The sequence below is a fragment of the Scyliorhinus canicula genome, chromosome 9 (genome assembly GCF_902713615.1).
Source record: "Scyliorhinus canicula chromosome 9, sScyCan1.1, whole genome shotgun sequence".
Classification (NCBI taxonomy): Eukaryota; Metazoa; Chordata; class Chondrichthyes; order Carcharhiniformes; family Scyliorhinidae; genus Scyliorhinus; species Scyliorhinus canicula.
The window spans coordinates 141,737,144-141,748,992 of record NC_052154.1 but is presented as its reverse complement, the minus strand read 5'-3'; the positions used below and the strand labels follow the sequence as shown (position 1 = coordinate 141,748,992).

Here is an 11,849-nt window from a genome sequence, read left to right as displayed (position 1 = left end):
ACAGCTGCTCGGGGACTGAACTTCAGCCATTTTGCGACAGCACAATTATTCACATTGTACAAAAGAACAATCCATCAGCTGAAACCCCTGTTTGAAACAAAAATAAATGTTAACATCTTGTTTAAATTCTACTCTTGACTAATAACCATTTAATGTAAACCTTCATCTGATTTATTTTAATGTTCAAACCTGCAATCTTTGTTATTATAACACCAATTATTAACACTTTAGATTTCTCGGATAGTTTTCACCACTTAAAGTAGCAGCAAGTCTAAAACCACTTTTGAATCATATGAGCTACATTCATGGTATTAAAGATATCGGGTGGGATTCTCCGGTTTTATCTGTGGCAGGGCCCGTTACGAGCTAAAACGGGAAATTTGGCGCTCCAGAAATGACTCCATTCACTTTCAGCAGCTCCAGAAAATCTCAGCTGTGAACGAGGACAGAAGAGTTTGACCAGAGTGTATTCTGTCTATCTTTCATTTATTTAATATTTTAGTGACTCCTGTATGATGATCTTACTTGACTTCATTAGAATAACAGTGTATCCACATAACAATAGCTTACATCCGTCCAAAAATTGTCCCAGCTTACTTCAAAAGATGTTAGGAGGGGCAACTAAACACTGAATTGAATAAATAGATTGAAGGGTTGAAAGGGCAATCTTAAAGTAAGAGAATGAAAAGAGAAAGTGCAGCAATTTAGACAAAAATATCCAGAGTGAGGCATAAGGGCCAAAATGGATGGCCACTAATGGTTGGGTAAGGAAGGTGGACACACAAGTGACTAGACACAGTGCAATCTCTTTTATTAGGGGGCGAGGGCTGGCTGTTCTGGCATAGTGGTAATGAAGAGTGTTTCACAAAAGGGTGGGGCAAAATAATAAAAATATTTAAGCATGAGAATGAAAATCTTACATTTGAAATGTTGGGGAGACAGTGAGTGAATCTAGATCTGTGAGAATGGGGTAATGGATAAATGGAATATGTGGAGGATAGAACATAGACAGAAGGGTTTATGATGGGTAGAGGATGAGAGCCTGGCCAGCAGAGCATTAGAATAGTCAAGTCAGGGGTGACTCAAATTACAGCAATAAAAGGAATGAATAAGGGCTTCAGCAGAAGACGGGTTGCATTAAATGGCAGCATTAAATGATGTTACAGAGGTGGAAGGCTGTGTTAATTATAGAGATGAAATAGGAAACTTCCCTCAAGGCCAAACATGACCAAGGTTACAAACACATGTAAAGTAACATACATACCAATAAACATGTCTGCGACAGGGCTCTCATGAAATTAAACATTTAATATGTGTTGAATATTATAGAGGAGTTTATTAAAACTGTAACTTAAATTTTACACTCCAAAGACCTAAAGGAAATAAACTCAGGTATTTAAAGCAGCTCTTGCACTTCTAGGCCTTAGTGTTCAGTATTACACACATCCGTGCTTTGTGTCATTTTAGTAAAGTATGTCATTATCATTTTTACGTCATTGAATAAATCTGGTTAATTTGTTCCTTTCAGCTCGATGTTCGCTCCCATGTCTAAATGCAGGAATATGTATAAATGTGGACCAGTGTGACTGCACTGAGTTTGAGGCAAATGGAACACGGTGCCAAACAGGTATATATATATTTGATCAAGGCAAAATTACAATCGTTATTTTTAAATCTACAATGTCTCATAATTAAAATTTGAGATGTATAGATGTTGGGCTGGATTCTCCCAAAATGGGAATATGTCCCCACGCCGGCATAAAAAAGCTGGAATTTTACTCCAGAGATTCCTGTAAAAAAGATAAACTAATTTAATGCCCAGCAGGGACCTGGAGTAAATCTCGCAGCTTTAGCTGCGGATACGGGCCCCCGCACTTCTGACTTGGAGTCCGCGCATACGCACAGTGGCGGCCCCCAGTGGCCGCGCCGAGCTCCATGGCGGACGCGGACCGCCGAGCTTGACGCAAAAATGAGACATCCCTGATCGGCCGCACACTCCATCATCTAACCCCACGGATTTAACCTCCGGCCGCCTATAAGGCCCCCTACCCCACCCCCCCCCCCAACCCCCGGTGTCCGATTCCCCCGCCCCCCCATCAGGGCGGCCGTGGGCTGAGTCCGCAGCCGCCACGCGAGCATCCCGACCGGCAAGAGGTGGTTAGTTCCACGCTGTCGGGAACTTGGCCGCTTGGGAGCGGAGGATCACAGGGCGGGCCTCTGTCAATCGACCCCCAGCTGCACTGTGCACCGTGATCACGTCGATCTCTGGGTCCCGGAGAATCGCCGGCAAGGTCGGAGCCCGATTTCGGCGTGAAAGTGGATTCTCCATCATCGCGCTGAACTCGATTTCGGCGCGGGGCTGCGGAAAGTCCAGCCCATTCTTTTTTACAGGAAGATAATTACAAAAAAAAAATCACATTTGAAAAGCAATTTGTTTCAGAGAATTTCATTTGTCCAAATAAAATCAGGACACTTTAATATACATGATATATTTCTGACTTAAACATCCATACATCAAGTAATAATAATAATCTTTATTAGTGTCACATGTAGGCTAACAGTTCCACTGCAATGAAGTTACTGTGAAAATCCCCTAGTTGCCGCACTACGGCGCCTGTTCGGGTACACTGAGAGAGAATTCTGAATCCAATTCACTTAACAAGCATGTCCTTTGAGACTATGGGAGGAAACCGGAGCCCCCGAAGGAAACCCACGTAGGCACAGGAAGAATGTGCAGACTTCGCATAGACAGTGACCCAAGCCGGGAATCGAACCCAGGTCCCGGGTGCTATGAAACAATAGTGCTAACCATTGTGCTACCGTGCTGCCCCATGTGAGATGAAACAGAATCCAGCCCAAAATATGTAACTTTGACTTTTGGCAGTAGCACAAAACAATCATTATCAAATTAGTTGCCATTTGTACATCTCTTCTGAGTTGCCTTTTCACTGAATTTAGCTCTGAAGTTTTGCCTGATTTCAAAATTATTTTAAAAGTGCAAAGAAGAAAACTAAGTTAACTGGTGACTTCAGTTAACTAAATATAAATTGTTATATGTGTGTTTATGAAACTTGCTGAGTGTAGATTGTAAGTAACACTGAAAGAGAGAAACAGTCAGCAGGATTCTCCATTTTGGGAGACATGTTCACCCGCCAGAGATGAATCACCTTTTGTTTATGCTCGCGCTCAAGCTGGGAGCGGCACCAAGAGGTGATTCAGTGTCCCTTGCCGTGTAAATTTATGCATGGCGGGGTAGCAAGGCATTCCATTGCAAATCACGTTATCAGGAAGCCATTTTGAGTCTGCAGCACGAAAGCGAGGTCCGGCTGCTGGGCCCCCTCCACCCCGCAATGCAATTCCCACTCCCCACCATGGGAATTGCTGAGTCATCCACCCCCCACAGTACACATGCATAGGAGGGACCTGACCCCCCATCCCCCTATAATGATCCCCCATCAGAGACTCCCACCAGACTCACACACCAGAGATGCCCATCAGGCCCCCCTACTAGGAACTCCAACCAGGCTTTCCCACCGGAGACCCCCACAATAGACCCACAGATCAAGGAGCACGCCATATCAGAGACACCTCCCCATATCAGAGACTCCCCATATCAGAGATCCCCCCCCCCCATATCAGAGACCTCCCATACCACAGACTCCCATAACAGAGTACCCAAAGCAGAGATAACACCCTCTCCCCCCTTGCCCCACACACACCAGTCACCCCTGCCTCGAAGCTAAAGAGAAGTTCAGACAGAAACAGTGAATAAAAACACTGCTTTAAACCTCACCTGACCCTTACAGCTAGTGCCTCAGGCAGAGGAAGCAGCAGCTGTAACTTCATAGAGGTTCGTAGGAGGCACCAAGGTAGCACAGTTGTTAGCACTGCTGCCATACAGCGCAAGGAACCTGGGTTCAATTCTAGCCTTCGGTGACTGTCCATGTGGATTTTGCACTTCCGCCTCGTGTCTGCGTCAGTTTTCTCTGAGTGCTCCGGTTTCCTCCCACAGTCGAAGAATGTGCAGGTTATGTGGATTGGCCATGCTAAATTGCCCCTTACTGTCCAAAGATCATCAGGTTAGGTGGGGTTATGGGCATAGGGCAGGGGAGTGAGTCTAGGTCGGGTGCTCTTTCAGAGAGTCAGTGCAGACTCAATGGGCCAAATAGCTTCCTTCTGCATTGTAGGAATTCTATATTCTGGAAATCAAAAACCACGTCACCAGGGTTTAAACCCCTTCAGATCCTTTGGTCTGCAAGGCTTCTATTCACTTCAAAGAGAAATAGCTTTTACTCGGCTGTTATTGACAGTTTCCACACAGCCAGATGTCTGGATTGTTTAATTTCATTTCCCTTCATCCTTGAATGCATCTAAAGTACCCTGCTAACTGCAATATTTATCAATATCTAGCTATGATTGACAGCTCATGACCACATCAAACAAAATTACATGCTGTCTGCTGAGAACAAGAGGAATTGAAAGCACTCTGAGATGTTTATAAATATTGCCGTCAGGTTGAAAGCATGGTACTTGAGACCCAGTCAAGCATAAAGAGGACATTCCCAATTATGATGGGTTCACTGTTAGGGGGGAATCCTCTGATATTGAGATCCTCTGATATGGGTGTCCCTGTTATGGGGGTGTGTCTCTGTTTTGGGGGGGTTTGTTATGGGGGGGGGGAGTCCCTGTTATGGAAGGTCTTTGGTGGGATCTCTGGTTCTGATGGGGGAATTAAATTCTGATGTGAAGGTCAACCCTGCCAGTTATTAACCACTTAAGGGCCCATCCCACACTGCTGATATTAACCTAGCTGCAGGTGGAATATCGCCATGTTGTATGCACTGCAGCAAAAACCGTTTGGCTAGCTTGTCACTTCCTATGGGAAGTACCTCAATCAAAGACACTCAGTGCCTGATCAAGGGACTGGACATGTGAAAGGGAGGCCTGCTGATAACCACCCGCACTACCCTTGCTGTTGACTCCTTGCACCTGCTACAGTCCCAGTTGATGTTGTAACTGGGCAGAAATATTTCAGAATTGAACCCTGGCTCAAACCTTTCCTTTTTTTCAAAAAAAAGGAAGAACAGTGACTTTGATTCTCCATTCCTTCACGGCAGTGGGATTCTATTGTTCCTGCTGCAGTGAATGTAGACTTGGCTGAGTGCCTAATTCTCTGTCCTCGCTGGCAATGGTAGTGAGGCAGACTCACAACGGAAAATTCCTCCCAGAGTCACAAAACTGCCAACTAGCTTTTAGCAGCAGGAAAATAACATTTATTGAATATGAAATATTTGACTATAAAACACTACTCCTTCATTCCCACTTATCTACACAAATGTACACAGATTTCAAGGATAGCACACGTTAAACAATATATCTTATGCTATAATGTTCTCAGTAAGCACGCAGTCCCTGTAACCCAACAGACTGTCTGTGGCCAGACAACAACCCACTCTGAAACCAGTGGCAGATGGCACTCAATCGATTTTCTATGGATTTCTCCTCAAAATCCCCCCAGGTGATTGTCATACGAATGCTTCCAAACTCCACTCGCAAAAAGTCACGTTGTAAAATCGTTGTTGAGCCAATTATAGAATCATAGAATTTACAGTGCAGAAGGAGGCCATTCGGCCCATTAATTCTGCACCAGCCCTTGGAAAGAGCATCCTACTTAAGCCCATGCCTCCACCCTATCTCCCTAACCCAGTAACCCCACCTAACCTTTTGGACACTAAGGGGCAATTTAGCCTGGCCAATCCACCAAACTTGCATATCTTTGAACTGGAGGAGGAAACCGGAACACCCAAACGAAACCCATGCAGACACGGGACAGAAATGCAAACTCCACTCAGACAGTCACCCGAGGCCAGAATTGAACCTGGGTCCCTGGAGCTGTGTGGCAACAGTGCTGACCACTGTGCTATCATGCCACCCATCTGGTTTCCCCTCAACTGTTTTAATCGAGGATGTACTTTCAGATTTTCCATCGATCCTTTCAAACAAGTCTCTCAACTGTTTTAGATAGCGTTACGATTTCAGTTGATGTTGTAACTGGATAGAAAAATCCCAGAATGGAACCCTGGTTCAAAAGACTGTAAATTTAACTTATTTTAAAAATAAAACATAGAGGAACAGAGTCGCAGATCTGCCAACCAGTTTCACCAACAAGAAAAAAAACATTTGGCAAACATGGAAAAATTGGATTGTAATATAATGCTCCTTTACATCCTCTTAGTTTAACAAATACACATAGATTTAAAGATTAGCATGGATTAAAAAGTACACCTTAAGATACAATAGTCTTAGTGCACAGCAAGTCCCTTTTAAGCACATAAGATCACTGTGGTCAAGTACACACACTACGCTCTGAACTCAAGCTATTGTCGATGGATTTCTCCTCAGAATCCCCCCCAGATGGTGAGTGATAGTTTCCAACTCCACTCCCCAAAACACACTTTAAAATCTTCTCTCATAACCTTTCCCTTAACGGTTTGCATTCTGAAATCCAGATCAGGTTTTCCAAATTACACTTTTAGACAAAGCTTCTGCTCACATTTAACAGAGAATCATGTTGAGGATTTTACCCAACCCCTTTTTCGGTTTCTTTTGTCTTAACTGCTTTTGCATAAACTCTGAGATCCAGCCATCGAATTCCATAATTATTTCAACTCATGTTCCACAGGCTGAGTAAAATCTCACAAACCTGAAAATCACTTAGATATCTTTCTGACATCGCAGTCTTCTTCTCAGCCCTGCCAGTCTAACCTCAGACTTCTTGGAAACTTCTCTTCATTTCTGTAGTTTCTTTAACTAGCTGTCCATCAGAACTCTGTGCTTGTTTTCTTTTTTTAAACATTTTTTATTCTCCTTTTTCACATTTTTCGCCCAAATTTACACCCACCAACAACAAACAATAATCAGTAACACATATGTCAATCCCCATTTCAATAACAACAATCCCATCCTCCCACCAAACCCCACCTCCCACCAAACCCCAAATATTTGCCCGCATGTTCACCTGAACAAATGACAAAAAGGAATCAGGAATCACCCATAGTCACCATTAACACACACAGCCCCCCTCCCCAAAACCCTCCCACCCACCCCCCCAACTAATGTTCAATGTTATCCAATTCTTGAAAGTGCGTGATGAATAATGCCCATGAATTGTAGAACCCTTCCATCCTTCCCCTCAGTTCAAACTTAACCTTCTCAAGAGTCAAGAATTCAAACAAGTCCCCCTGCCATGCCAGGGCACTGGGTGGAGAGGTTGCTCTCCATCCCATCAGAATCCACCTTCAGGCGATCAACGAGGCGAAGGCTACAATATCTGCCTCTGCACCCGTTTCCAACTCTGGCTGGTCTGACACCCCGAATATGGCCACCCGGGGGCCCGGGTCCAGTTTCACGTGCACCACTTTAGAAATTACCCTAAAAACCTCCTTCCAGTAATCCTCTAACTTTGGACGGGATCAAAACATATGAACGTGATTAGCGGGGGCACTCCCGCAATGTTCACACACATCTTCTACTCCTTCAAAGAATCAGCTCATCCTCACCCTCGTGAGGTGTGCTCTATATACCACCTTCAGTTGTATCAGCCTCAACCTCACGCACGAGGTGGAGCATTCACTATCCGGAGCACCTCACACCAGAACCCCTCCTCCATATCCTCTCCCAATTCTTCCTTCCACTTTGCTTTGATCCCTTCCAGTCGTGCCTTCTCCTCTTCCAAAATAGCTCTGTAAACCGCTGACACTACCCCCTTCTCCAGTCCCCTGTCATCAGCATCTCCTCCAGCAATGTGGAAGCTGGCTCCACCGGGAAGCTCTGTATCTCCTTTCTTGCAAAATCTCGAACCTGCATGTATCTAAACATTTCCCCCTGCTCCAGCCCATGCTTCGCTTCCAGCTCCTTCAGCCCTGCAACCGACCCCTAAGAAACAAATCTTTTAGTGTCTTAATCCCCTTCTCCTCTAATTTCCGAAAATTTCCATCCCACCACCCTGGCTCAAATCTGTGGTTCCCCCGAATCGGCATTTCCCTTGACCCTGCCCCCAACCCGAAGTGTTGCCGAAACTGCCTCCAAATTCTCAATGAAGCTATTTTTACCAGACTCCCTGAGTACTTCCGTGGGGCTATCGGAAGCGGCGCTGTTGCTAGTGCTTTCAATCCAGACCCCCTGCACAAACTCTGTGCTTGTTAACCATTACTCTATGGTAAGGTTTTTCTTTTAGCAAAGCTGTGAGCGATGTTTCCTCTCTATATTTTGAAACCAACTTTTTTTAGCAGAGTTATGAGTGCTGCCTTCTCTCTAATTGCCTATGGTCAACTGCAATCAACTTAGCTAAACTAAAACTTAAAAGCTTCTCTATCTTACAGATCCCAAGTTGCAAAGCAACCACTTCTGGTTTATTTATCCTTCACAACATAGCCCTCTCTAAGCACAATAAAAACACAGCTGGAACTTAACCAGCCCTCACATACATAAAACTATTGTCCAACATGAATCTAATTATAGGTTTCACCCTTCCAGGCACAGAAACATTAAATTAAACCCACTTAAAATGAACGTTATTTCTAATGTTTACCAATAGAAATCTAATTCCCTTAAAACTACCCTTGTTTTCCTAACAGCAAGGATCCTCATCCAGATTTTCTAACTCTCCTTTCAGTATTCCTTTATCTTGAATTGCCACAGCATCCAAATTTCTGCACCAAACTCAGTTACTCAGTCTCCAGCAGAATGCCTTTGTTTCCAAAATAAGGACACCAAACATTTCATTACTTCAGATGCCTGGTTTTTCCCTAGCCAACGTCTCCTAGGTCTGCATTTCTAGCTCTGTCTTCAGCTTCAGTGACCAGTTCCCTTTCCAATGGCAGTTCTTCCTTGTCCCTTTAACCTAAAATGTCCTGGAAACTTGTAGTTTCTAGAACTAACAATCTTTGAGCTTCCCTGGAGCTTGATTTCATGCCCATTACCCCATTCTATAGCTTTCCTGCTGAGAGCAGAGCTGATACCTGATCCCTCTCTAATTTCCTATCTCTAATTGCCTGTCAATTCAGTTTAAAACACACTCAAAAAGTATTTCTATCCGAAAAGTGCTCCTGGTTGCTGAGCAACGCCTCAGTCCTTCTCCAAGTTCATGTTTACTTTTCCTGTTTATATCAACATGCAATGCAAATTGTTGTCCAAGTATTTCAATTTACATAAAATGTTCCAGAGGAGGTAAAATGCTCATTTCTGATGGGATTAAATGATAATGCACTTGCTTGACGTGCAAGCGATTGGAAACTATTTTGGTCCGGTTAAATTCTATGCAAATTGGGAACAAATACTTAAAAATTTAGAACTTAATGGATTAGTGGCTGCACTTTGTTTTCTATACTTGGTCATCAACAGAATTTAATCTGTTTGGTATAAAAGTTGGTCCATAAATGAGTTAAAGCATTTCATAAAAAGTTAAAGAAACAGGTAACTTTTATCTTTTTTTCAGTTCCCAATAGAGGTAGTGGTCGTGATCTGATCTGTCGAACCTGGGGCCAGCACAACTATGAAACATTTGATGGGCTTTATTATTATTACCCTGGAAACTGTACATATACACTAGTGAGGGAATGCAAGCAAAGTCAACAGAGCTTCTCAATTCAGGTAAGAGTAGAGATTAAAGGTAACATACATTAAATTAATAACATTGCAGTAGTTTTTCATTCATTCTCTGGATGTGGTGACATTGACATGGACATACTTTTATTTCCCATCCCTAATTCCTGTGAGAAGGTGATGGGTCTTCTCCTTGAACAATTGAAGTTGTGTGCTGATTGTGCTCCAGAATCACAAATAATGAGAGGGTTTTAACCTAGCAATGATGAAAGACTATGTCTGAGTCAGATAAAGCGACTTTGAGGGAACTTGTGAGTTATTGCACTCCCATTATGGGGCTGCACTTAAACGTCTTGAGGTTGCACAGTTGGAGGTACTATCAAACTAAGCTTAGTGTGTTGGTACAGTCCACTCAATAGATCGTCTTGAAGCTACTATGGACAATTTGGGAAAGATGTACATAACGTCATGTCCACGATGGTGAAAAACCTTTTGTAGCTCTGCAGTATACTACTGGGTAATGAGTATTCTATCACACTTCTGACTTGAGCCTATTAGATCCAGGAGGGTCTTCGAGCAATGAGGAGGTGCGACAATCATCAGAGTACCCTAAACTCTGCCTTGTTTTTGTAACCAAGTCATTGAAATAGTTGGCCCTGGTCAATCGTTTGCTGTCTTAGAGTCTTTCTATCTGCCATATTGTTTTTCTCTCTCTCTCTCTCATTATCCCATGCCGTAAGCTGTTTCTCTCTTTCTCAGTGCTATTCACCGTGCTACTGTGCCACTCACGTCAATGTCCTTGTTTTGCTTGAGTGAGAGCGCGACGGGGCCGGAAGATCGCGCCCTTTATCTTTAAATACCATGACAATTTATATTTTTCCTTTCGCTTGCCATCTGAGTTCTAATCGACTCGTTGAGCACAGAATGAGATTGAACTTCATTTTTATATCTTTATGATACTGCTGCTCATTGAATGAGCAGGGAACTAGTTTTAATTGTTTTAAATACACTGGCTGGTTTAGCACATTGGGCTAAATAGCTGGCTTGCAATGCAGAACAATGCCAGCAGTGCAGGTTCAATTCCCTTACCGGTCTCGCCGGAATGTGGCGACTCGGGTAACTTTCACAGTAACTTCATTGAAGCCTACTTGTGACGATAAGCTATTATCATTATTATAATAAGACAGTTTTATTGTCTACTTCTGTTCCCATTCCCTGGTAGTCAGTTTATTATATGGATGCAAACTATTGTTTATGATTGTACTTCATTTGACACATGGGGCGGGATTCTCCCCTAACTGGCGGGCGGGCCGTACCGGCGTCGAGGAGTGGCGTGAACCACTCTGGCGTCGGGCCGCTCGGAAGGTGGGGAATCCTCCGCACCTTTAGGGGCTAGGCCGGCGCCGGCAGGGTTGGCGCCACGGCAGCCAGTGCCGAAGGGCTTAGCGCCACGCCAACTGGCGCCGAAGGGCCTCCGCTGGCCGGCGCGAGGTAGCGCATGTGTGGGAGCACCAGCATGTGCTGGCGTCATCCCAATGCATGCGCAGGGGGGGTTCTTCTCCGTGCCAGCCATGGCGGATCATTACACCGGCCGGCGCGGAGGGAAAGAGTGTCCCCACGGCACAGGCCCGCCCGCGGATCGGTGGGCCCCAATCGCGGGCCAGGCCACCGTGGGGGCGCCCCACCCCCCCGGACCAGATCCCCCTGCACCCCCGAGGACTCCGCAGGCCGGCCGCAGAGCCAGGTTCCGCCGGTACGGACCTGGTGTATTTTACGGCAGCAGGACCCGCTGAAAATGGGTGACCTCTCGGCCCATCGCGGGCCGGACAAACGCGCAGGGGGGGGTGGGGGGGGGGTGCTGCCAACATCCCCCAACTGGTGCGGCGCGATTCCTGCCACCACCAGAAAACCGGTGATGGAGAATCTGCCAGCTGGCATCAGGGCGGTGGGGCGGGATTCACGCCGCCCCCCAGCGATTCTCCGGCCCGGCAGGGGGTCAGAGAATCCCGCCCATGATTTTGGGGTCTCATTGATCCCTTATGTGGCCCTTTTGTGTCTTATATTATAGTAGTCAATCTAATTTTGATGCAGCCAGTAATAACCTGCACGGGACAGAAGGCATGGGCATGATTGTTCTGCCCATGTTCCTTGAGGAGTACAGGCTTCCCGCTAGGGGCTGGGTAGCTAACCCTTGTGGTAATAGGTCGGACAGTCTGGAACTGACTGACAAGAGAGAGTATCTGGTG

General features: G+C 45.2%; 1 protein-coding gene across 1 annotated transcript in view; it reads left to right on the top strand.

Annotated features, from left to right (window-relative positions):
• The first annotated feature begins 1,224 nt into the window (after nt 1–1,224).
• LOC119970940 (otogelin-like) overlaps nt 1,225–11,849 on the top strand; it is a 323,755-nt gene continuing 313,130 nt past the window's right edge. Inside the window, 3 exon segments of the mRNA XM_038806051.1 lie at nt 1,225–1,246; nt 1,529–1,627; nt 9,497–9,651. Coding sequence (XP_038661979.1) covers nt 1,225–1,246; nt 1,529–1,627; nt 9,497–9,651 — 276 coding nt within the window.